The 27,676-nt window shown below is 39.6% G+C and overlaps 1 protein-coding gene across 2 annotated transcripts in view; it reads left to right on the forward strand.

The window, feature by feature from the left end:
• The window catches only part of rybpb (RING1 and YY1 binding protein b), a 61,121-nt gene that overhangs the window by 11,346 nt on the left and 22,099 nt on the right, over window positions 1-27,676 (forward strand). The window contains exons 1-2 of one of the 2 annotated variants that reach the window (XM_057846501.1): window positions 19,699-19,908; window positions 20,488-20,610. In XM_057846501.1, coding sequence (XP_057702484.1) covers window positions 19,883-19,908; window positions 20,488-20,610 — 149 coding nt within the window. In that variant the 5' untranslated portion in view covers window positions 19,699-19,882. Of the gene's footprint in view, window positions 1-19,698; window positions 19,909-20,487; window positions 20,611-27,676 lie in introns of those variants that run through there. The other variant, XM_057846502.1, reaches the window with a different exon arrangement.

Here is a 27,676-nt window from a genome sequence, read left to right on the forward strand (position 1 = left end):
CTCATCTGACCAGAGAACATTCTTCCAAAATGTTTTGGCTTTGTCAGGTAAGTTTTGGCAAACTACTGCCTGGCTTTTTTATGTCTCTGGGTCAGAAGTGGGGTCTTCCTGGGTATCCTACCACAGAGTCCCCTTTTCATTCAGATGCCAACGGATAGTATGGGTTGACACTGTTGTACTTTCGGACTGCAGGACTGCTTGAACTTGTTTGGATGTTAGTCGAGGTTCTGCACAATCTTTCGTTGAACTCTCTCGTCAATGTTTCTTTTCCGTCCACATCTAGGGAGGTTAGCCACAGTGCACTGGGCTTTACACTAATTGATGACACTGCGCACGGTAGATACAGGAACATTCAGGTTTTTAGACATGGACTTATAGTCTTGAGATTGCCCATGGTACCTCACAGTTTTGCTTCTCAAGTCCTCAGACAGTTCTTTGGTCTTCTTTCTTTTCTCCATGCGCAATGTGGTACACACAAGGACACAGGACAGAGGCTGAGTCAACTTTAATCCATTTTAACTGACTGCACATGTGATTTAGTTATTGCCGCCACCTGTTATGTGCCACAGGTAAGTAACAGGTGCTGTTAATTACACAAATTACAGCAGCATCACATGATGCTGCATCATTTCAACATCATTTTCTGGGAGAAATTGAGCATTATCTGACAGAATTGCAAGGGTGCCAATACTTTTGGCCAGCAGTGTATGTTGAAATTTTCCTCATCCCTAATCAGTAAAAACTGCAAAGACTACATGATGTTCATTTTATTTAAAGACAGACGTTTTAATCTTGAACCTCATAAAAATCATTGTTGTACAACAGAACTGCTGGCAGTGAGACATTTTGCCCTCAAATGATCCCTTACGTACATGAATTACCCTGTGCCAAAGTTTAGTATATCACCACGCAGTTGTGCTGAACCAGCATGACATAACAACCACATGAACCTCCCCTCAAAATTGTCACTCAGACAGCTTAGAAATTGTGAGGCACTGCGTAGCTTTTGATTATGTTACAGTTTCATGGATGAGTGCAGCACACATAACCTGCCCTGGGCCCTGTTTCCACTGTGCAAGTACTCGCTCCAATGCACAAGGACAAGCTGCAACCTTCGCTGACATGACGAAGCAGCAGGCTGTGTAAAAGTCTGATCAGACACAGCTGTGTAGGTCTTAATGGTGTGTGTCTCCTCACATGACAGCCTCTCTTACAATATAATGACCATATATTAGGGAGATTCACATATATGATTTACTGCCTTTAACCTCAGTGGCATAAAATTGTATATCTTAATACCCTCTGTTATAGTGTATATCAACAAATTTGTACATGACTAATTGCTTCATCTTGTAATTGCCGAGTCATGTGATACATGAATTAATTTCTTAGCTTCATTGTATTGGTTGTGAACTGTTACTAATCAGTGTTTATTCAGTTTTATTCAGAGGTTCATTTTACTGTTTTAAATTTAACAAGATGAGCAATTACAGAGAGGCTACGGGGACTGAAGAAGTTAATTAACATTGAGGTTCTCACTGTAACAAAGCAGTATTTGTCCATTTAATTTCAATTAGTACATAAATTAATTGGCTGTCAGTCACTGAATTGGAAGTTAGGACAATGACTAGCTACTGCATATTATTGAACGGTGCAGTCCAACAAAGGCTTCCACTTCATTATTCAGTATACATCTTTGGGTAAGGTTAGTAAGTGAGATAGGCATAAAAATATAAATGGTTTTATAGTAACTGAGGCTAAGGGCAATTTAAAGGGAGAGAAAAATGACAAGGCATCTAAAGGCCTATGAGTGGCAGGGATCCTTGAAAATAGTATTTTTAAATTTGCTCAGTGAAGTGGAAGGAACCAAAGTAACCAAAGCCACTTAAAGCCAAACTAGAATATACAGTCCTTGCAAGAACTGATTGAAATTTTGGAGTGGGAAAAAAAGTCAGGGAGTGAGTGGCAGGTACTGACATGAAATCCAGGAGAGCTGAGTCGGGTTGATTGACAACTGAAGTAAAATGGTTTAAGACAAAGCTGTGATGTGACTGGAAACAGGAGTGTCAGCTCAAGAGGGTTCTCAATCCGCTCCACATTTGTTTTGGTCTCCACAAACTCCTGAGGGGCATTTCAAGCTTGTCACTTTTTTCTGATATCCAGTAATATAACTGCACAGCACTGTGATGGGTACCTTACTTTTGCTGTAGGATAATTATGCATTTCTGTTCGAGACAAATGCAAGCTATTTAAGGAATGCCTCACTGATAGTGTCAGTAAAAAAGCAGCATTGCTATCTTTGTACAGACAGATTTTTATAATTAACACTCTGTATTTGTACATACCGTATTGGCCCGAATATAAGACGGCCCTGAATATAAGACGACCCCCTCTTTTTCAAGAATCAAGTTTGAAAAAACACTTTTTGAACACCAAATTAATTTTTATACAGAAAATAATTACAGTACGTCCGAAACAAATGATTATAACGATATATTTGACAGAAAAAGCATATTATTTTACCTCATTCAAATCTTAATATCTGAACATTTAAATATGTAAACCAAAGTGCAATCACATCCGTAAATGAATGGCTTCTGGTTTTTGAAATGCAAATAGACCAATCTATTGTGATAAAACAACAAAATTGCAATAACTGCATTCACCATCAAAGTGAAGTCTAACTAACTGTAGTCTTGAAACAAATCTGAATAAGGAAAAACATTGCAATAAAATAATGCAAACTTGTTAAACTTGAGAGTAGCTGAGATCTGTCATGACAGAACATCGCTTCAATGATATCTGGCGCCATCTAGCGTCGTCAATGGGGAGAGTAGCTGAGATCTGTCATGACAGAACATCGTTTTAATGATATCTGGCACCATCTAGCATCGTGAATGGGTATAATGTTTAGACCGCGAATATAAGATGACCCCCTCTTTTTCAGTCTTATTTCAATGCAAAAAAACACCGTCATATATTCGGGCCAATACGGTATAGTGCAAGTGGTCTAGCTTTATGTAGTAGTCTTTATTGGTATAACTTACAATACGTACAAGTTTACCAGCATTGTGGTCATAGGCGGAGTTCTACTTTTATGGCAGGGAGGGGCAAAACATGTTGATAACCCCGAAACGCAGTGTCAGCATTGAATTGAACTTACAAGATATATGCTCCGATAGCAGCTTAGCCCACGCTCGTACATACAGGCATCCCAAATGTGTGTGTGCATGCGTGTGTGTGAGCGCGCGCGTTTTTTTGTCTTATCTATTGGTGAAGTTGACACTGCATCCTTTTTGACTCAATATTCCAGCCATGAATATGATAATACGCTGAAAATTAGCATTTTTCCCCCTCATTCGGAGGGGAATTCTAAATCAGGCTGCTTAGGAAAGCTATGCTTGGCCAATATCGTCATCCATTAAATATTGTACGCCCAGTGGTGGCTCTGTAGTACAATTAACGTCTTTAGTGGGGCAAACGGAAACTCTGCTCAACATTTTGCCGGTGCTCTCTGGCATTTCACGGTCCACATCTTCAATCATTGGTTCTCACTCACTAGTTGCTATCGCTATTGTTATTGAAAGCTGTGGTTTGAAAAAATTACGAATATCCATCTTGCATGTTCTGCCCTCAGGTGGTTTTGGCTAAGCGAAGCAAATGACTGTCTCTAAAGTGCTTGTCACATGATCTGTTCCAAAAATAATTTTGACCCATTATAATAAAGTGCTTGTCACATGATCTGTTCTAAAAATAATTGTGACCGATTATATAAAAAAAAAAAATGGTTATTTTCATTCATTTTTGTTGTTTGTTTTATTGCTTTACAACTTTTATAGACAACATTTTCCCAGCAAAGTCTTAATTTTAAATTCATATATAAGAAAGTCAGTTACGTGCAATGACATTTTCGGCCACCAGGGGGTCATCACCCCCCCCCCCCCCTTAATCTCAGCAAAGGATTGTGTGCAATGGTTGTTTCTATTATACAGTATATATATCAGTAAAGCATTGTAAATGCCCTGTCAACTGAGGATTAAGGCATTCCAATCAGTCGTAATATTGATTTGTTCCACTGTTTGGACTTGATTTTAATTCCATGCATATTGTGATCTGAGCTATCTGTAACCTCTTAACTGAATGCGTTTATACACATCTTAAACACTTGGTCGAATTGTCCTAAAGACCACAGCGCTCACCTTGTTCATCTTGACAGGAAGTCGGTATAAAAATAAGAAGAAGAAGAAAAAAAAGATTAATTTATATTAACAAAAGATATTTTCAAAACTCTTTCAACATCCGTGTTGGCATTTGATTTAGACGGGTTTGCTTTTATTTGCCTTTTGCCTTAAACCAGTCCTTGGCTGTGCAAATGTTTCCATTTGTGAGCTCATCTGTGCGTGAGGATATTGGCGAGCGATGCCTCCTTAAAAAGCTGGCTTTCTTCTCCCCAACAAGTCAGAGAGCTTCATGCTTTCATATTCAGCGACGCTTAAACTCACTGATGCGCTGCCGCTATGATGGATGTCTCCTTTTTCTCTCTGGAAATTACCCTTATATTGTCTTCGCCATCACAGGTGCACTGTTGGTTTTTGTGCTAGAGCTTTCTTACTGAGGTGTTAGAGAGTCCTTGAAAAGCAATTTGTCTGCTTCTATCCTATTGCTCACCCTCTATGTTCGCTCTTCCAGCTATTTTCAACCTTCTTCCCTTTTCCTCTCCTGGTAACTTTGTACTCCATCTTAATTTTCTACTGGGCTTTCATCACCTGCCAACTCACCCTTCCCATCTCAGCACATTTTTTCCTGTATTCCTGTTTTATTCTCTTTCTCCACCCTGTATAAAGCTTAGAGTAAAAAAATATAACCCAGAGGATGCACTCTTGCTACCTAAATGTCCTCATAATAGAACCCAAGAGTGTCTAAACTGAAGTAGGGGGCTGTATGAAGGTCATTTACCCAACCCCACAGTATAGTGATGGATGTCTTGTCTGATAGCTTGATTGGGAAGCCTCTCTTTGGGCTGAATCCCAGCTGACTTTCTGGGATTTAGGCAACTGGTACCTTTAACCAGTGTACACGATACGGAAGCGTATTAGACCTTAACAGACTCTTTATCCTCCGTGAATATTAATACTCGAACTCAGTGGTGCCTTGTGCACTGGATTTTTTGCGTTGTCAAGTTTATTTATTTACAGTGTATCACAAAAGTGAGTACACCCCTCGCATTTCTGCAGATATTTAAGTATATATTTTCATGGGACAACACTGACAAAATGACACTTTGACACAATGAAAAGTCGTCTGTGTGCAGCTTATGTAATCGAGTTAATTTATTTTCACCTCAAAATAACTCAAAATATAGCCATTAATATCCAAACCCCTGGCAACAAAAGTGAGTACACCGCATGGTAACTACGTACATCCCTAAATGTCCTAATTGAGTACTTCTTGTCATTTTCCCTCCAAAATGTCATGTGACTCGTTACAGGAGTTCTGTCAGCATAGCTGCAGAGATTGAAGAGGTGGGGGGGTCAGTTTGTTAGTCCTCAGACCAGATGCTGTACTCTACATCAAATTGGTGAGCATGGCTGTCACCCCAGGAGGAAGCCTCTTCTGAAGACGGTACACAAGAAAATCCGCAAACACTTTGTTGAAGACATGTCAACAAAGCACATGGATTACTGGAACCATGTCCTATGGTCTGATGAAACAAAGATTAATTTGTTTGGTTCCGATGGTCTCAAGCATGTGTGGTGGCGACCAGGTGAGGAGTACAAAGATAAGTGCGTCATGCCTACAGTCAAGCATGGTGGTGGGAATGACCCCCCCCCCCCACACACACACACACACCTCTTCAATCCCTGCAGCAATGCTGACAGCACTCCTGTAACGAGTCACATGACATTTTGGAGGGAAAATGACAAGCAGTACTCAATTTGGACATTTAGAGATGTACATAGTTCCCATGCGGTGTACTCACTTCTGTTGCCAGGGGTTTAGATATTAATGGCTATATTTTGAGTTATTTTGAAGGGAAAATAAATCAACTCCATTATATAAGCTGCACACAGACTACTTTTCATTGTGTCAAAGTGTCATTTTGTCAGTGTTGTCCCATTAAAAGATATACTTAAATGTCTGCAGAAATGCGAGGGGTGTACTCACTTTTGTGATACACTGTAGCCCTACAGGGTGACCCAAAAGAAAGTTTACACTCAGTTGACTGCTTGTTTAAAAGCCATTGAAACATATCTAAATAGGTTGTCATGCTTAAGTGATTCATTAAGGTCACTCAATGCAGCTGGTAATCTCTCGTCTCTACAATTCCTGTGCTTCTGCTGAAAATGAAGAAAACTTTAGCTGTACCTGAATTGCTGAGTGGCGGTCTGACACCTACTGAGATTGCAGCAAATCTGAGAATATCCAGATGTGCAGTCTACAAAGTTAAAAAGAAGCTGAAAGATACTGGAACAGCCTCACGAAAACCTGGGTCTGGAAGTGTCGATCTGTGCGGACCGAAAAGTTGATTGACAAGGTGATATGTGGCCACCCCAGAGTCCAGATCTCAATCCCCCTGGATTATAGCATATGGGCAACTGTGGAAGACAGAGCCTGTAAGAAGCCACAAACTTCTGTGGCAGCCTTGGAGAGGTCCATTGTTAGATCTTGGGAAAAGATGACAGCATCCTACATAAAGAAGACCTGTCAAGCGTTCCGCAGGCGCCTGGAGGCTGTTGTGACACTTAAGGGAGGACACATTGAAAAATAGAGTGTACTGTACATGTTCTTTACAATAATGTATAATTTGTGATTAAATTCTAATTCTAAGATGAATAAACATGGCATTTAAGTTGTATTATGGCAGTGTTAACTTTTTTTGGGTCACCCTGTAAAACACCCAAACATTCCAAAGGGCTTCCAAGACACACAGTTGGTGTTGGTTGGTGTTAAACTTATATAGCGCTTTTCCTTCCATTGACATTAGTATATTTAATAAATTCCTAATAATGAAATAAGTGATCATAGCAACTATCGTAAATGAATTTTAAAAAATTATTATTATTAATGTATTCATTATTATTCTTTTAAAGCAATACCAGGTAACTTTTCAGTTTTAGTCAATTTTAGCGACGCCGGTGGACAAAAGCGATAGTGTTTTGCCTTAAGGTAGACTGAGTTTCCCATGAGGACCAACGCACACCTGTATAGCAAGTTTCTAGGGTACTTCCGCTTTTCTTTCTTATGTCTGCTCGCAACTTCCGTTTTAGAATTTCTCCATCCAAAACAACAGTGGAGCTGGAGTAACACTACTCATCAAAATCCCTTAAAAGGACAATTTGGAAATGCTGCATCCATCTGTCATCATCACAACAGGGGAGGACAACAAGTTCATGAAGGCAGATGTGGAACCAAGCTCGTACCAACACAAAGAAAGGGTGTTTTTGTAGTTGTGTTGCCGCTGTGTTATGGAAGGTATGTTCTTCCTATCCCTGCATTTTCATGTGTCCAGTGCTCAAAAATACTCAAGCTAAAATCTTGCGCATGAAACAACTTGTTGCCTTTGTTATTGTTATTACGATGATTGTAATTATGATCTTCAATATTATGTACTACAACTACTGTATCTGCTGCTAGCCTGTTGCTAATCAGTATATGTAGCATGGCACAATTATGTAAACGCATAAATGCAAGTGTTACAAGTTGTTTGTTCGTTTGTTTACAGGTGGAAAACACTGTTATGCAAGGGAAGACAACTTGATTGTACGTTGATGGACATGTATCAAGACTACGTGCGTTCTACTTTGATGATGGAAGACTTGACTCCCGTGGTCGGCCGAGAGGCAGGGGTTGGGACAGACGGTGGCTCGCCTCGCGGCGGACCGTCAGCTCAATCCCGAGATCCAACTGTGAGCTTTTTAACTGCAGCAACTTTAGCATGTAGGAGCTGGAATTACCGAGAACAGCGGGAGAAAGCCCATCTGAATGCCGCTGAAGGTCTCGTAATGTCGGGTGAAAGTTTGCCGAGGCTCTCTAAAGCTCTGCTGTCTGATAACACATTCCTCGTATGCTCAACCTTCGTTAATGTTTTTCAATAATTTTATAAATTGTGATCTATTGACCTGTTTTGCACATGTACCGATTGTTTTAAATAAAACAAGAAATTGAATCATGTTGTCCAAGTGTTTTATTGTGATCAATATCTGCAATAAAAAAGAATGACACACAATTTTTGTTTATATGTACATACCTTGTAGTATTTCCATGTAACAACAAAATCCGTGTCAGCCCTTCTGCATTCGAGAAATGTAATATAATTTGTAATTTCACCTTATTTTTGTCACTCAAGTGGCCGGCATATCAATCTACACCTCACGTCAACACAGGCCAACAGGTTGTTATAATTTTGTCGACGAATGATCAACGAAGTAATAAGAACAATCATACTATCTCATCTACGTCATGTTGAATCCATTTTTGGAGATTTAGTGAGTTCCTCTCCTTTAACTTTTCAGTTTTAACTTTGTCATCACACTGCTTACTTCAACCGCAACTAGTGATGTTTTTTCTAAACCAGAAGTCTGGAGCAGACATTTTCCAAGATAGCGCCGCCCATATTTTGCTCAGGAAACTTGTCTATAGTGTTGTAAAATCGTGATCTCTCTGTCACCTGCAGATGAATCAAATGACATTTCTGTTTCCAGCGGCTCTGTGAAGGATGGATATTGATAAGGTAATGAATCCAGTTGTGACTAAACAATAGCATATGACAGTTAGCAACTTTGTGGCTTAGTGTGGCTTATTCCCCTACCTCACCCGGTTTGGGGGCAGGGGGGTGCATAACGCCAGCGAGTGAAAGCCAGGCCAATATTTATTTTTGAGAATCCTGCTAGCCTCTCTTTTTTCCCTCCTCGGACAAAACTTTTTGTCTCTTTGTTGCGCTGCCATCTTTGCAGGATTCTCGTAAAAGCGTTAGCATCAACTTCCGTCTTTATAATGAATGGGGAAAGGGGGAAGTGACATAGATCGTGAAGCAGTCAGCACATTTGTGTTTTTTTTGTTTGGCAGGGTTCTTGCCACCCTCCTCAAAGTTAATTAGTAGGCTACTGGTGAAAGCGATACAGACTAGAGCTGAAACGAATACTCAAGCAACTCAAGTAACTCGAGTTTAAAAACTGATCCGAGTAATTTTATTCACCTCAAGGAATCGTTTAATTTTGCCAGCTCTAAGGATCGCGTTTTGCCCAGACTACTTTTAATACAGGACAACGCGCTGACGTCACGTGCGTAGAGGAAGAAGCAATAAAAAAAATACCTTACTGCAGCCGACAGCCGTTACAAACTGCGCCGACGTTGCTAAAAACTACGCCCGCATGTTGCTACGTGGTCGCAGGTAGCGTCTGTATGTCTGTCATAGATATCACATGTACGTAGAACTAGATGCGAAATGACCGACTCGGCGGCGTTAATAAAACAGCCGCCATCTTAAAGCAGTACACTTCTCAGCGTTCATAAATAAGATTAATGTTACTGTCACTCGCTCACGTAACGTTATCCCTGCGGAGGGCTTGGTTTGTATTCATTATGACTACAGTCGATGCATGGCTAACTCTTACATAGAGGCTTTATTTAATCTGTGAAAACAGCGCTGTAGAGTGATTAGGGTGTAAAATAAAAACTTAATAACACTAACTGTCAATTTTAGCTCAGTAGTCATTGCTGGATAAAACACCAAGTAGCACTGGTGCCTAACATGCTCCAATACAGCACACCATTTATTTTGAACACTGCAAAAACTCAAAATCCTATCATGACTTACAGTTTAGAATAACTTAAAACTAAACTAGAACTTATAGCTTGACACAAGTGGAAATTCAATTGAAACACGTGGGAAAAACACCTATTTTTTAAGTGATGTGTGTTATCAAGCGTAGTGACATTTTTAGGTAAGAAATATATATATTTTTTTATAAGATCTAAAAGTTTTTTGAGTGAAAGCAGTGAATTAGTCTTTTTTTTTTTTAAGTCACATTTGAGACACAATTGTTGGCTGTTTTCAACAATGTGCATCGAAAATAAAGACATTGATTGACTGAAAATAGTTATATATTACATTAAATGTCTTGTTTTCTCATCTATATTTATAATTGTTCTTTACATTTAAAAAAAAAAAGTTTTATCCGATTACTCAATTAATCGATAGAATTTTCAGTCGATTACTAAAATATTCGATCGCTGCAGCCCTAATACAGACCCCCTCAAGCCATAAAAGAGGTCTCATTCAACTAGTTGCCAGTAGACATATCATCACAAATGTTATGAAAACATTTAATAAATGTTGAAAAGTTACCTAGTCTTGCTTTAAATTGATGATGACACTCACAATGAATGTGTTCATCGATGGCATGCTTCTCCCTGCTAAGTGCAGTGTGAAAAAGCCTTTACAGACGGACTCACACAAATTCTGAATCCCTGCTATTCGATCAAACCCAGGTCAAGAATCAGTGCTGAAAAGTTCGAGAGCTTATCTGGGAATGCGGAAAAAAAGGCCTCAAATGTCAGACATTACATTTGTTTGTGGCATCATTCATTATTCTGACTATTTATAGTTCTTACACACATAATGGAACATTAACAAGACTGCCAAAATTGTAAGCTCTTCAAGCTGCCAAGAGTACATGAGACTGGCAAGTGTAAGGGCAGGGGAACTAAGTCAATGTTCAGGCTTTATTTTGAATAGTTCATTTTTTAACATGTTGAGCCTGTTTTATTTTTCTTGAGTAAAATTCTGCAACTTTTTTCAATAAAGTATATTGATTGGTGGATAGATTACCTACCACATGCCAATCCACTAATATGTTCAAGTGACTTTGTCTCCATCCAACAGCTGGATTTAGTCATAGAAAACCATAAACACCAGGCTTAGTCGGTTGAAACCTTTCCCAAGTGCCAGTGATTTATTGTGTGTGCGTGCACATGCACTTGTGGAATTGCTGAAGGCTTCAAAGCCATTATTGACTGCAAAGTCAAAAAGGCTCACACTAAGAAAATGAAGATCAAAATGGAGAGTTTTTAAAGTATCTTCTAAATTAATTTGTCAGATCAAATTGGTGATCAATAATGGCTCATTTGTTTTATCAAGTCTCTTTATGCATGATTAATATGACTTCAAGTTTAAACTGTGTGTTATCTCCTAATAAAGCCTCAATCAGAATACCAAAATAAAAAGCGAGTGGCATTTTATCTTTAGGGTGCACGGAATGTGTCGATTTATCAGAACGATAATCAACAGGCGAGTAATTGACATTGAGGGTTTGCCCTAGTCCTTATTCAGCTTGCTGTGTCAGAGTTAGAATATGAGATTGGTGCCTCAGCTCTACGATGCACATTCTCAGCTTGCAGGCCTATTGTTCCATAGCCCATTGTGGAGTCTGCCCCGGATTCATTGAAACTCTCCACCGCTGAGTGAGCTGAAGGAGCTGCTTTTTGTCACACACCCCCAGAACGTGTGCACACATACGCACACAGACACACCAGCATGCACAAAGGCTGAAGCTCTGCCAGCATTTCGTGGGATAATCTACCTTCCTGAAGGTTCGCTGCTGCACCCTCCCTTTTCCCGCTTTCCCACTGCAGCGCAGCTTCTTCTTTCTCCCGCCTCGTTCTTATCAGCCCCAGTATAAGCAGGATGGTGTTTCCTGCCAATTTTTTGGGGGGGAGCGGCTAGCAGCGTTTCCAAACAAGAACATGCATGAAGACATTTTACCTCTAAAGGGAAAAGTGTCCTCAACTGCCCCTTCACATTTCCCAATCCTGCCAGACTCTTGGACTGTAGACACACGTAAACATACACAGACTACAGCATTTCTGCATAGCTATGGACATGGAAATGACAACAGCTGTGTGAGAAAGGAAGAAATGCAGTGTGCATGGCTACAGATGAGAGAAAGGTAGATTATCTGTGTGTGAAAATGTACAAGCATGAGAGGGTGTTTAAGTAAATCCCTCTAAAAGGATTTAAAAGATTAAATCTTATCCCTCACCATATACGTGTGATCATAAATTATCCCATTGAATTTATTTGATTTTGTGGCGGGAATCTCGCCAATGAACATATGCCCTCTGCCAGAAACACCGCACTTTTTGCCAAAACATTGTCTAAAACAACACTATGAAATCTTTACAGCAGCCAAAGGAATGATATAAATGTACTCATTGAATATGTGGGCACACTCTATGGACAGCACACGTGGATAAATAATAATTTAATGTACGATAAATTCAAAAACAAAAAAACACTTTGACATATAATCAGTGCCAGTATTCAGTGAAAGGTCAAGTAGGCCTAATTTAGAACCAACATCTGTTTGGGTGTCAATGCAGTGCGTTTGAGAGGAAAATGCTAATTGTATGATTAGTAGGAATATGAAAAGCTGACCACAGGAGAATATATCTGAACAAAAACAAACATTTAGAGGGATAATCGTAAGTGATCACTTGAGTATGCATTAAATAATTTAGACTGTTATTTAGAATCTCAGCGATTTCTCTGCTCCAGTGAGTGTTCCATCAATAGAGAAATGTTATGAGGAATGTCTGCGTGAGACAATTAATCACTTTCCTCCATTGTGTGTATGAATCAGTGCCAGAGACAGAAGATGCTTCCTTCTCATCCGCTCTCCCACTGCCTTTTTTGCAGCCAAATTTCCCACCTCTCATTAGTTTTGTAGTTTTTCGAGGGAGAAAGTCGCAAAATTCCTCAGATTTAAAAGTTACCTTTTATGTAGAGGACAGGCTTTGTAAGGTTAAATAGCCCACATACAAACATGATTCACTGACATATAAAATTACTCTGCAGGACCCTCTGGTTAAAGGGCAGAGGTGTTTCGCCATTTACTGTAGATCAAATAGAGAAAGAGAACTCAAGTTCAAGTAATTGCAGATGATATTTTTCATTTAATTGGCACATATCACACTTAAGACTTTACTTGAGTCTAAAAGCTGAAGTTTTGCATTCAGTTCACTGCGTCATCCATGAATGACGTTCAGCTGTAATTCATGGTTGTGTATACAAAAATATGCTATATGATGTTTGGAGTAATAATGTGCCAAGAGGTTAGTTTCCCAAAGAAAAAGGAAAATTATATGTTTTCCTTAATTGAGGTTACCACATTACATTTAAATAAATTGTATGCTGGATCAGGATTGCAAACAAATCTTATAAAGCTGAGATATCATATCACAAAGAATACCAAAAGGCCAACTTTTTACTCTTGGGCTCTCAGAAATCCCCCCCCCCCCCCCCCCCCCCACACACACACACACACAATGTGAAACCATACTTCTAGTGTCAAACTCTTTCACATGTTTTTCAAAGCCTTAAAAATCCATCTTTAAAATGTCATGACTTCTTTAAAATGTAATGAGTAAAGCTATATTTGCATTAACATTTGACTAAATGACACTGAATGAATATCAAACAGTAAATGTAAAACTTTGACGGGCCTGGGTGGCAATCGTGAAATTAATAGTCTCTATTTTAAAGAAAAGTACGGTAATAATTTTGAATGTAATCAAATTCTGTAAACATACACGCAAGTTAAATATCTTAACTTCAAGTAAAGAATGGTGATAGGGATGGCTCAGAGGATGGCCTGTTGGTACATGTCAAATTGTTTTTTTCAGTGCAGGCCATTGAGTAACAGTCCTAAACACGGCCAATCAAAGGGTTTACAACAGCTTTCACAAACACTTTTGAAATAAAAAATCCGACCATTACTAATTTGTTTTCTTCATTTTGTGTATCCTTTTGTCTTTTAGCTTCCCATCAAGCCTGCAGGCAACAGTGTTGTCGACTTGAATACTTGGCTTAGCCACTGTTTGTTGTCTGAAATTGTCTCCAAGTTGTGAAAGATCTCTGTTTAACCGTTTAGTTAATTAGGGATGCTCAGCAGTTTTATTCCCTTAACTATTCTCAGTATTTGTGAATGTCTGTGTTATCGCCCTGTTATCCCATAGAATCAATCAGCATAATAAAATATTTGTAAATATTGCTACCCCCCACAAAAAAAAAACACTTTTGGAGGTTCTAATTACACAAATGGTAAGACAGGGTTTCAAGCCGCTTCTACTGAATTGTATTTGTCAGTCGGCCATCATGATGAAGCCCAATTAGCACATCGTGCACTGAGATAAGCAGCAGTAATCACTGGGTGGAGAGCAGGCTTATGTTGAGGCAGAGATATTCACTTGAAACAGAAAAGGGGACGCACAATGGAACCTGGAGTCGTGGAGAGCAGCTAATGAGCATACACGATTCATGCTAGCTCTCCCCCACAGAGAGCCGTCACTTGGGCAGAGTGAAGACTCACAAGAGGAGCAGCGACACATTCCATGACGCTGTCTGACAGCCATGAGCGCAAAGGAGTGATTAAAAATGTCTCTTTTGTGGAAGATGGATGAAAGAAAGTCGAACAGCGGTTTAGAACCACTCAAGAGTCAAGTGTAAACATATTCAGCAGTGTAAACACAGCATTATATGTCACACTTAATTCAACATAGACTGAAAATTCCACAAGAAAACGGAGGCTCTTAAAGTCTTAGTAGGGGGTAAACCTTACTTTATTTAGTGTGCTTTTATCTAGCTCACATTTGCACAGCTATGAAACAAGTTGCTCTCTGCTAAAAAACAAGCACTATACAAGTAAATAAACTGTTTTCTGTGCAGTTTTTTTTCCCAGCTGTGGTTGGAAATCACAGCACTCTTTTCTTAATGTTATTTTAAAAATGTACTGCATATATTTCTTAGAGTTCAACCCAACATTGTTTTAACAACTGAAGAGCATGTTGGGTAAACATGTATATGTTGTAATAGGAAAAATATATGCTGATGTTGACTTTACAACAACCTGTTGCCATCCATTCGGGACTGCAGGTTAGCTGGAACTTATCCCATTGCTTTTTGGGCTAGAAGCGAGGTACACCCTGCACTGGTAGCCCATCAATCATAGGCCACCTGTGGGTAAAAAATAAATAAATAAACACATTTCAGGGCAATTAATTGGAGTCTTAAAGGAACCAGTTTTACCTGGAGGAAAAAAAGACACCAGCATGGGGATGATATAACAACTCATGATACAGCTGTGTTTGAATATAAATTTTAACTTTTGATAAGTGGTGTGTGCTTTTGTGTAGACCTGGGGTCGGGAACTTTTTTGGCTGAGAGAGCCGTGAACACCTCATATTTTAAAATGTAATTCCGTGAGAGCCATACAATATGTTTAAAACTAAAAATAGAAGTAATGTGTGCATTTTATGTAATTTCAACACTTTTAAAGTACAATAAGTCTCTGAATTCTTTTTAATAAGATTGTTATGCTGTTGCTAATCAAACTATTTCTTACCATTAATGAGACTTCTGGTGCTGCATGGTTTTGCTGATGGCTTTGTAGTCTGATTGATACTTGGTGGGGTTAAGCTTCATGCAGGAAACTTATGCACGGAGCACCATCAGTGCACACCGAAACAGGTTTCTCCATCGGTAGGTTTTTTCCTTTCGCGAACTCAGTGAAGGACTTGAATAAATCCTCCCCTCTTGCTGTCCCTTTCATAGTCAATACCTTGCAATCACGCTGAACTGGGATAAGTTGCTTACGTCTGTTGACTCATCCAAAGCGAGAGAAAAAAACGGTGCCGCATTTATGTCCTTATGGCCTGCTGAAAAGTACGATACTCATCCCTTATTTTCTTTTTGCATCTTCTCAAAAGGGTTTCTAAAATTAGCTGACAACGCGGAAAAAGAGGGAAGTTCACTTGTTGATTTCACGCACATGCGCACATCGGCCGCTATTTTCGACAGCAAAATACGGCAACCCCACTTGAAGAGTGTCTCTGCCTCATCTGCGTTGCCTATTTGATTGATAGATAGACACAACGACATGTATGTTTGCCACTTTCCCACTAAAATTACTGTGAATCGGCTTTCTAGTCGCCGGTGACCGTTGCCGGTTTGCGCAATGCGTTGTTACTAATCTTCACTGTTTGGTAATGTGGTGCTCTCAACTCCGAACCATTTCCGTGGCACGTTCGTCTGCGCTCCTACGTCCGGTTCTTGTTTCAGGGAGGTGGCGTAGTGTATAAAAACACATGGATGGCACAAACAAAAACCAGTGGGGGACACCCAGCCACTCAACACAGCGCTCCCGCGCAACTCTCTCTCTACACCGGTCTCTTTCTCCCCTTACACTCACCCACTTCTTCTTCGACACTAAATTGGCAATGCCGGTCAAAGGAGCAAAGGAGTATAACGAAACTTCTTTTTTTTTTTTTTTAAATAATTAAAGATTTGTCTGCGAGCCAGATGCAGCCGTCAAAAGAACCAGATCTGGCTCGCAGGCCATAAATTCTGGACCCCTGGTGCAGACCAAAGCCCCAATACCTAACTTTTGCTGCCTCGAAGACCAGATTTAGAAAAATAAAATAAAATTGGGTAGGTTTTGCCCAAAAAAGTCTTTTGGTGTAAAAATAAATAATAATAGAAACAAGCCCGAAATCACAACAAAAAACTGTTGTACTGCAATAACTAACTCTGCACTTTTCTTGTTTGTGAAACTTTTACTCAAAGTTAAATCGGCCGTTCCTTCTTTTACAAAAGCATTTGTTTTTATTCTTACTCATATAACTTGTTGGCTGCCATTCACAGCCGTCAATGGCACTGGAACATACTGTAAGCACTCACAGCCAGTCCTTCCAGTTTGAGGGAATTACCGTAATTTCTGGACTATAAGACGCACCTGACTATAAGCCGCAACCCACCAAATTTGACATGAAAACGGCATTTGTTCATAGATAAGCCGCACTGGACTATAAGCCGCAGTTGCCCTCATTGTATTATGGGATATTTAAACCAAAAGATATTAACTGGTAACACTTAATTTGACAATGGCATCATAAGACTGTCATGAGACCAAATGAACCACCATTAAGCTTTGAACCAATTGGGTGCAAAGCCTTATTGTTTCTAAAAGCTTCATTTGGCCATCACTGCTCGATTGGGGGAGACAGTCAACCTCTGCTGCCGCCTGCTTTCAACACTGCTGTCATCCAACATTCCTCCTAGCATGCATTGCAGCACTACAGATGTAAATAACAATCATGTTCTGTGCTAATTATTTCTTCAGTTACTGTTCCAGTTGTTTCATTAATTGCTAGTTATGGTATTTGGTAACATTTTCTTGAATAGTGGTGCCATAATACTGTCATATGACAGTCATAATTATTACATGACAATGTCATAAGCATGAATGAATGCTTATAACAGAGGTCGGTTAGTGTCATCCAGCAAATTATCACACTTTTGAATGGCCGTAAAAGATCTCAGCTGGACATAAATGGAGTTAGTGAAATAATATGCCACATGACACATATTGACATCTGTCATAAGCATTCAGTAATGCCCATGACAGTGTCATGTCATAATTATGATGTTCTTATGACAGTCTTATGATGTCGCTGTCAAATAAAGTGTTACCTATTAACCCAAATAAATCAACAAATAAGCCGCACTGGACTATAAGCCGCAGGATTCAAAATGACGGAAAAAAGTAGCAGCTTATAGTCCGAAAATTAGGGTAAACATCTAGGCGGCAATGAGGTAAATACAGTGAAACCTCTACATATGAAGTTGATTCGTTCCAGGACCTTGTTTGTAAGTCGAAATGGTCGTATGTCTAGCAAGATTTTCCCATAAGAATACATTATAATCCCATTAATTCATTCCACGGCCCAAAAACCTGCACTAAATCCTTAATAAGTACTGCTGGTACCATTACAAATGGCAATTACACATAGCAAAACAAATAAATTATAAATAAAAATCGGAGTAATAATATAATAATAATTCCTGTAATAGTTTGACGAATCGGGTTGTAATGTGGCGGATGTTTTTTTCTGTACCTGAACGTGGCTAACGTGACACAGAGGGAGCGGAGCGGCTGAGAGTTTACTTTAGCTTTCAATGTTTTCTTGAGAACACCGTCAACTTTGGCGGTCAGGAGGTGTTTTGTGTTGGATAAGTTCTGAAATAAATGATAAAAACCTGACGAAGCTGGCGATTTCTTTGGCGATGTTACCACAATAGTAATTGTCATCTTAACTTATAAAGACTGGCGAACGGTGGTCGTAGGAGGACCGTGGAGATGTATTGTTGAGCCAGTTCATGGGTGCGCACCCCACGCTCATATTTGTCTATAATTTGCATCTTCATTTCAATGGTAAGTATCAATTTTTCCTTTTTTGACCATCCGTATAAACCTTTTTGAAACCTGTGTTGATTTCTCTCACAAGAGAATTTGCCGTGCGTCCTTCCGCGGTGCTGTCATGTCGTCGTATTTCGAGCATGTCATCAGATTCAGAATATTTATTGTCATTGTTACAAAAAGCACAACGAAACTTTGTTTGGAGCATCCATATGGCTCATGCAGCTAAGTTGGTAAAGTGCAAAACCCATAAAATAAATACCCTTCAGTACCAAGTGTAAACATTAACACAGTTTTGGACATATGTACAACAAAGATTCCACAGCGGCATGAGGTCATGTCAGTGCTAAAGTGCAGAGCAAAAATATACCAGTTAAAAACAGTCATAAATCAGTGCAAAACACAGATAAGTTATTCAAGTACAATCAAGTATAGCCTACTGGTCGTCAACCAATGGGTAAGGGTCAGAGAGGAGGAAATAGTGGATAATGACATACTGCAACAATGCAAACCAGCTCAGAATTATTGTTGTTGGTGGATGTGGATTACTGTCCGTAATAGGGGGGCAGAGAGGGGAGAGGGGCAGAGTTCAGTAGCCTCACAGCCTGTGGGTACAGACTGTTCGCCAGTCGTGATGTTCTGGCCTGTATGGACCTGTACCTTCTCCCTGAGGTCAGCAGGTGTCAGATGTAGAAACAAATGGCAAGTCAAATTTTATGTCGGCTGTCGAAAAGATCATGTGTCGAAGTGATCGTATGTCGAGGTACCACTGTACCATTGGGGGGGCATAACCTGTATTCCAGATTTTATTTATTTAAATGTAGTGTTGTTATTTTGTTTTCATTCACATTGTACTAATTTAAAAATGTATTAGTTTAGAAAGAAAATACACAAAAATATTAAAAATACAATAATGATGGCTAAAAAAAATGATGGATAACAATTTATGATATTTAAGATGTTTTTTGTTTTTTTTAAATTACAAAAAATAATCACTTTCCCTAGAATAGGTTACGTTCAGAGTCCTGAAGTACTTTTTTAGTAAGCATGCTCCTATTTATTTTTACTGTGAGTTTTCATTACAATTTTAAACTAGAGCTTTCATATTTTTAATGTACTTTAGGAAACGCACCATTAAATTAGTTGTGCATGGCAATGAAAATACTACTCTAACTTGTATCTGGTCTTATCAACATCACTTGATTACTTTTGCGTTGTTTTCTGAAATGCAAGTTTGACTTACTTGAACAAAACTGCTTCTGGACTTCATTTTTGCCTCTCAGTATTCAAATTCCATTCGATAAAGCCGCGTTATAGTCTGATACCAAAAACTATGACGTCCATACCATGGGGTGAGGTGAGGTGAACACTGTCAAATACTGCCAGTAGTAGTTATGAGACGAGCTCTGAAATCTCCATCCAGACTTTTAAAGCTCCTCGCGCTGTGATTGGATGGAAGTGATCACATGACGTAGTGCAGTCAGTCTCTGTGCCGTGCCTCGAGCCAGCGCTGAGTGGAGCCTGTCTGCCAGCAGCCTCAGCAGCGGCTCTATCTGGATCCTAGCACACTCACTGACAATTCAAGGAGGCCCCTTTTTCTTCTTATTTCCCGCGGATTATTGTTCACAATGGGCGACAAAAAGAGCCCTACCAGGTAATGCGACCGCCTGTTGACCCATTTACACTTGTTCGAGGCGCTACGGGCTCAATATTTGGACGCGTTTCCTTCACTCGGGATCGTTTCTCCCTTTTTCACTCGGCTAGCTAGAATAGTGCAGTCACTATGGCGGCTTCTCGCGCACTACAACCCCGTCACTTAACAAAGGGATTTTTTCACAGGATACGCCTGGCAGTCTCTGAAAGGCTCTTCCGTCTCTAGGCTGTATACTGGGCGGCCCAATGTCGAATTCGACACTCTTTAGTAATGCACGACATATTAAGCTTCGATGCCGAAAAATAACGAGCGCTGCCTGCTAGGCTAGCTGGTGAAATACAACGGACGGCGTTCGTAGTCGTCCGCTTGTGAGCAATTAGGAGATTACCAGCGAGGTACACTTGGCGGGACCCGAAGCTATCATTTGGGACAAACCCCCGCTGCTTTGCGCTGTGCAATTGAACGTCGGTGGATCTTGTCACGTTCTTTCAAATCCACCCGTTCGTGTTCATTTAGGAAATGTGTCAATAACGGGCTCCCGCATCTAAACTCATCATAAACATGTGTCTTGTTTGTCAGGCCAAAAAGACAAGCCAAACAAGCTGACGACGGCTACTGGGACTGTAGCGTCTGCACCTTTAGGAACACAGCCGAAGCTTTTAAATGCAGCATCTGCGATGTGAGGAAGGGCACATCAACAAGGTACCGTAGCGCTCTCTCTCACACACACACGCACACACTCACTCTAGCTCACTTTCTCTCTTCTGTCTCTCTCGCACGCTCTCCCATTTTTGTCTGCGATCCCTTTCCTCTGGAAGCCCCAGTGTTGTGTGGATATTTTTAGGAATGTCAACTTGTATCATCAGTGGACATTTTGATTGTCACTCAATTTATTGCCATCCATTGACCACAATAGATCGCTGCCAGCCCTCCCAACCCAGTCATAATGGATTGGACGTCGAGTCCTGTCAATGGCAGCGAATGAGTCGAGCAAGGCTCATCCATTTGAGATTTGCATGTCTTTTTAATGCGACTGCAGGAATTAGGCGGTGGTGCTAGCTTTATCGAATGTGCACAGATGGAGAAGCGGCAACAGAGTGAAAAAAGGTGAAGTGGTTCCATAATTGTATGTTTCGATTGATGTGAATCGCACAGTTGGTCTAACTTGAAATGCATGCCATCAAACTCAAATTCATTTATCGAAACAAGACTAAGTACACACTCCTCTTTTATCTGATTCATATAAGCATGCCCGTTTTCAGTGAGGAAAAAAAAATGTTGCGGTGATGTTTCTCATAAGAAATTGAGATGAAATCACCGAATTACTTATAGTGATGGGATTCCCTTCAGGTTCTTAATAACAGCACCCTCTCTTTCCTGGCAGAGATGGTTTTTATGACAAGTGTGTGACACAACATTGTTTACACACATCATCGCTTGTGCAATGAGAGTGAAACACTGATGAATCATTTGTGGTTTTCTGATGAGTCCATATGATTTTAACCTTTCGAGCTGTGGTTTTACTATGAGTGTTTAGCCACCCTCCGTCGGGACAAGGAGGGCATGCATACCTCAGCTGGTTTATTGAGAATCCGAAAGGTAGACGTCCATCTTAATTGTCGGCTTCCCCTCCCCCATATCCTTTTCCTCAGCAACGTGCGTCTGAAGACCACAGCTGATGATGCATGCTGAGCACGAGCTGCGAGAGCAGGAAACAGATAAGCGTGTCATAGCCGTCCCTGTCATATTTCCTTGGCAAAAGCCTAGTTGTTTCTGTTTGGCCAGTGACATCATCGCATTGCTTGTCATGTACAGTATATGTGTGATCTGAGAACAGAACCTTTGATTCATGCAGTTGTTTGGTTGCCTTTCATTTTAATGAGTACCAGTGCTTCCCACTGAATTCAATTGTAGCAGATTGTCAAAGCATTTTGCTGTGATGTTGCTGTTGTTGCATATTGACCGTCTGATGCTAGTGTTTTAAACTGTGACACTTTTCTGCTCTGTGAACAACTTGCTCGTGCTGTTAATCAGTGGGGTGCCCAACCTGTTTGAAAACATTCATAGAATCATGCCAGCTGTTCCTTGCACAACCATGTCAAACAAATGAATTGTTCTGCATTTTTTGATCAGGGTCTAACAGCAGTGGCAATTAGAGCGAACAAAGTTGTTGATTTTTATTTTTTTAACATCCTTTTTTTGTTTGCAAATGATTAATAGGAACTGTCTCTAAGTCATTTGTATTTGATTCCAAATGGTTATCACAGGTAATGTTTATTGTACAATAAATGCTGCACAGCCGTCTACATCTGGCCATTTGAATAAATTTCTGCAGACATCCCAAGTCCCAGAAGTTTCAGGAGTCTCCCTGATATTGATAGTATTCCCTGATGCCTGCGAGTTGGATAAAATATCCCGGATTTTGCAACTTTCGAGATTTTTTTGGTTGTGTTTTTTTTTTTTTTTTTTTTTTTTTTTTTTTTTGACAATGCGAGTGAGAGCATGGAGGTAAAATAACTCGCCTACTACAATCAGTAGAAGCTGTCTGTTCAAAGCGAGTGCTTCCTCTGTTCACAGCAACTGCTTGACAGAGAACGCACTGATTGGTTTTGTCAGCAAAATTAGCCAATAAGCTTTCAGTGTAGGCGGGCTTTGGTTTTCCCTGTCCGACCGTTACCGAAGTTTCAGTCAGTACAGAAGATGGCAGAGGGCGAATCTTCCAGTAAGAAATGAAAATGCAAAGCTCGCTTGACAGCAGAATATACTAAAGTATGTCCCTATTTAGTTGAGGTGAAGAATGATGACATCGTGGCAAGGAGCACTGTGTGTTGTAAAAGACATGTTGAGGTAAGTTAAGTTTAACACGCCATCACCTGCATTTTATTTCTGCAGTGTAAAGACTATCATAAAATTAAGCAAAATGTAGGCTTAAATAATAAAATAACTACCTTTAATGATTCTTTTATAATTTAATGAAATCAATTAATTATTTATTATCATTTTTATTTTTAATCTACTAGTAATACAACGTTGGTGAAATTAAATGACCTTAAGGTTGATAAACATCTCCCTGAAATGAGTTTTTGGAACTTTTGGATGTCTGCAACTGGCACATACAGTATAGTAATATTAATTGTTGCGCTTTACAACTGCACTTTTATTGGCTTTAGACTTTCGCGTTGACGTTAGTGGTGCTGCCTGAATAGGTTTTTTTTCACTTTTTTTTTCTCTACTCGTCAGTGCAAGGGAAATGTCAAATTTCCGTTAAGCTGTCAATAGTTCCTTTCTTACTTACATTTGTTTTAACCCATTCTATTAGTGTTTGGATACTATCTGTTTTTTTGGTTTTATTTGTGTAACTTTGTGTTTTAAGATGTTGTCTTGGCATGGTTTCCCTCAAAAAGCAGAACTTTGTGCCTTAATGGGAATGACTAGGTCAAATGATCAATAAATAAAAAGATACCAATACTAAAGCAAAGCAGGGTTTACGTCAATAAAGAATGAGTTTTATGATTGTCACAACAGGAGACACTGAACATGATAGACTATGATGGACAAATAGAACCTCTCACTGTTGCATAGTTTGAATGCCTCTTACAAACTAGCCATGACCAGGTAATTGTGTAGGTCACAGTTTTAATTTGGGTTTATCGAGCTAGGAATGTGTGTTAACAAGGGCAAATGCTGGCATTAGCATCTAGGGACGACAGTCCTTCCCCCCCATTAAAGAGCAGCCTAGCGAACCTGTTGACCCAGTCCTGTTCGGTGATGTAACTTGATACCCACGTAGGCTAAATCCAGGCGCTACCTCTCTGAATCTTAAACAAGAAAGCAACTGCCTTTTGCACCTGACCCCAATGCTCATCTTTAAGACCATTCGCTGCTTCACTCTTAGAATCCCTGATGTTGGCAATCATTAAAACATTTCTGCCATATGAACCCCAATTGCGCTGCGTTATGTTGTTTTATGTCAGTTTGCTTTGTGGGGATGTTTGGTATGCTCCTCTGGCAGCCTTGGGGCCCAGGGAGAAAACATTAAGAGCCCTCTAAAGTTGATAAATGGTAGACATCAGGGGAACTCTTAAGGTACCTCATTCTCTGACTGCTGTGTTATCTCTTTTTCAACCATTTTAAATGGATTCCATCTAAAGACTGTAGTCTTTTTGTGTCATCTGAAACCAGCTCTATTGGAAAGCTTATAATCGGTATAGTATTAATTGTTTCTTATAAAACAAAAACTGAATTGATTCAATTTAATTTTTCTACCATTTATATTATTGAATGGGGTTTTGATATCTGTAATGATTCAGAAGCTTTTGCCGTATATATGGGTTCATAATATGTGCTATTCACGTGTGGTCACATGCCACGCATAAATACAGTTTGTGGAAACCCATTGCAACTTCCACCAACCATTTGCTTTTTACTGACCAGTCCTTGTAAAGTGGAGATACAGTGGTACCTCGACATACGATCGCTTCGACACACGATCTTTTCGACATCCGATGTAAAATTTGACTCGCCATTCGTTTCTACAGCCGACGACATGCTCGAAATACGACGACATGGCAGCACTGCAGACGAACGCACGGCGGATTTTCTTGTGTGAGAAATCAACACAGGTTTCAGGAAAGGTTGGTATAGGTGGTGAAACATGGAAAAAGTTGACGCTTACCTTCTAAATGAAGATGCAAATTATAAAAAATGAGCGTGGGGTGGGCATCCGTGAAATGGCTCAACAATACATCTCCACGGTCCTCCGATGACCATCATTCGCTAGTCTTTATAAGTTAAGCTGACAATTCTTATTGTGGTAACATCTCCAAAGAAATCGCCAGCGTTGCCACGTTTTCATCATTTATTTCACAACTTATTCAACACAAAACGCCTACCGTCTGCCGCAATTGACAGTGTTCTCAATAAAACGTTGAAAGTGAAAGTGAAACTATCAAGCTCACCGCTCTCTGTCTCTGGCATGTAAGCCCCACGGTGCGTTCAGGTACGGCAGAAACGTCCGGCACATTAGAACCCGATTCGTTAAATTAATACTGGAATTATTTTTATTATTTTTATTATATTATTCCAATTTTGATTTATAATTTATTTGTTTTGCTATGTGTAATTGCCATTTATAATAGTACCAGCAGTATTTATTAAGGATTTAGTGTAGGTTTTTGGGCTGTGGAACGAATTAACGGAATTATAATGTATTCCTACGGGAAAATCCTGCTCGACATATGACCATTTCGACTTACAAACAAGGTCCTGGAACGGATTAACTTCGTATGTAGAGGTACCACTGTATTTCCGATCACCTTGACTTTTCAAACGTGGATAATACATTGGGTTACCAGAAAGGGAAGATGTAATTATTGAGAAACAGCAATGACAAATGAAAATGACCCAATACACAACCCTAAAGTTTGCTCTTGTGTGTGTCCTCGAGGTTGCACAATTATTGGAAAGTGAGGGTTGGGTGGGTACCTGTTTGTCATGTACAATAATGGATCCAGTATAATCCACAGATTCCACTACTGTCATATTAAGACAAATGGAAAATGGCATTACGTAAGATGGGCATGCTGGATTTCAATTTCTATCCTTGCTTCCTAGCCCCCATTCCCTGCCCCCACACAGTCCAGCCATGCACTGCTCATAGAGGGGAAAAAAACGCCTTTGCTTATCCAGCATTATCAGTATCTGCAGTGAAACCATAAGCAGGGGTTGGGTGGGACATGGCATAATCTTAACGTGTTAATTAGCAGATTTAAAAGTTCTTAATTACTTCATAGCATTTGGCAGAGCGTAAGTGATTAAATACAATAGCCAATTTGGCAGTCTGACAATACAGACAAATGTTAAGCAGTGAATTGTGGCGCGTATGTAACATTCAGGGAAAAGATAATGCAAGTAACTGAGTGTAACAGCGAGATAGTGTGGACTCTCCAAAGAATTCATAAAAAGGCTTTTGAGGACAAGGACATGAGGGAATAAGGATGTTTGTTTATGTTGAGTCGCTGCTCGTTGAAACATAAGTAAGCGTACAGATAGAGATTAGATTATCAGAAGGCTAAAGATTTGTCTCAATGTGACATCCCTGTCCAAGGGAGTGTGTGCATGAGTGTTGGAGGGGGGGAAAGGAGATATAGGTGGCTTTAAGGGGAATGTGCTCATTCAGCCAAGAGTCTCAAGGGGCTAGAAAGCAGCATGAAGCACATCATTATCCATTGAGATAGAGCCAGTGTGGACAGTCTTTCCACTTCATACCAGCACCATCAAGCTTGGCAGAGGAATTGGCTCAAAGTACAATAAAGAGCCACCATGCTTGCAATGTGAAGAGTTGCCGTTCTTACTATGAGAATGAAATGCGATATTTCCTGTTGACTGAAAGTGAGATGGGCTGGGACACTCTTATATAGAACTGTGTGTCACGATGAATCCCATTACAGGTGAAGGTGTAATCGATTGGAAAAAAAACCCTCATATTTCAGATGACATGGATTCATGTCACAGATAGATCATTTTACGAATCATAACAAAAATTCAAATATAAATACATTGGCATGAACTATTCTCAAACTTTTTCATGTTACTGAACATACAAGTTAGGGCTGGATTGGATGGGGAATAATTATTTTTCATATTAGAAAATTTAGATTAACCGTATTGCAATATGAAATAAATCAATTAAACGATTAAAAAAAAAAAAATTGTCCTCTAAAATATTCCCTGTTAACCAAATAAAACATGTTCTTTAGCATGTCTAGTCTAACCATGCAAAAGCTTTCACGTATTCCCATTTCAACTTTCACTGAGACAGTAGTTAACGAGGGTCAATAATTTCCAACTCATCCACTTAAATCCCTTACTTTCAATAGTGTTTATTAGTAGCATGTCTTTTGCAATGTTTTTTCCCCTTGGGATGGCGGTGTGTGCTTTTAAAGTGAATTGAGCGTGCGCTCATTTTTGATTGGATGTATTCTCTTACACTGTGTGTGAACCCATGCCTAGCATCATTTGCTGTGCACCCTGCTATGCTTCTTGCCACACTTTACAAAACCTACATCCACACTCTCCAACTTTTGATTACTATGCCATCTGTTTAGCCTGCTTTGGCTGTGGTCACAATTGTCAGCTTATGTTGCACCTCACTGCCATTAATGATATGCGATGTGAAACTTGAGTCTTTTCAAGCCACAATCCACATGATTGGCAAAGCAACCCACATCGTTGGCTATTTCTATTGTCTGTCAAGAGACAAATTGGTATTGAAGTCTATCCTTTTAGTTCTCAAAAGTTATTTTTGGCATCTGAATCTTTATGGTTTTGTCTGAATTCAAGACATTCTGTATTTTCTAAGGGTGTAATGATACATTGATCGGGATGAACATATCGATTAACAACAATCTAATCAAATTCATCTAGACAATTTTTTTAGACATGCTGTTTTGTTAAAAGGAATTGCTTTGTATTCTTTTTATTTCTTCAGGTAAAATGTAACTGATTTTGTGTACACATTCAAGGTGATGGGTCTACATTTTACAAGACTCACTTCATTTTGCAATACACTAGAATTAAAGATCTGGTTCTCTGATATAAATATTTTTTTCTGCTAACTTTGAATATTTATCCATTTTGTTTGCTGACTATATTCAGTAGAGATGTGCAAAATTTCCGATTCTTAGATAATTCACGATTCGGCCGTGGAAGATTCGAGAACGATTCACAAACATCCAAATTCCGATTATTGAAAAATGCGAAGTAAAGC

Source organism: Corythoichthys intestinalis, chromosome 9, assembly GCF_030265065.1.
Source record: "Corythoichthys intestinalis isolate RoL2023-P3 chromosome 9, ASM3026506v1, whole genome shotgun sequence".
Classification (NCBI taxonomy): Eukaryota; Metazoa; Chordata; class Actinopteri; order Syngnathiformes; family Syngnathidae; genus Corythoichthys; species Corythoichthys intestinalis.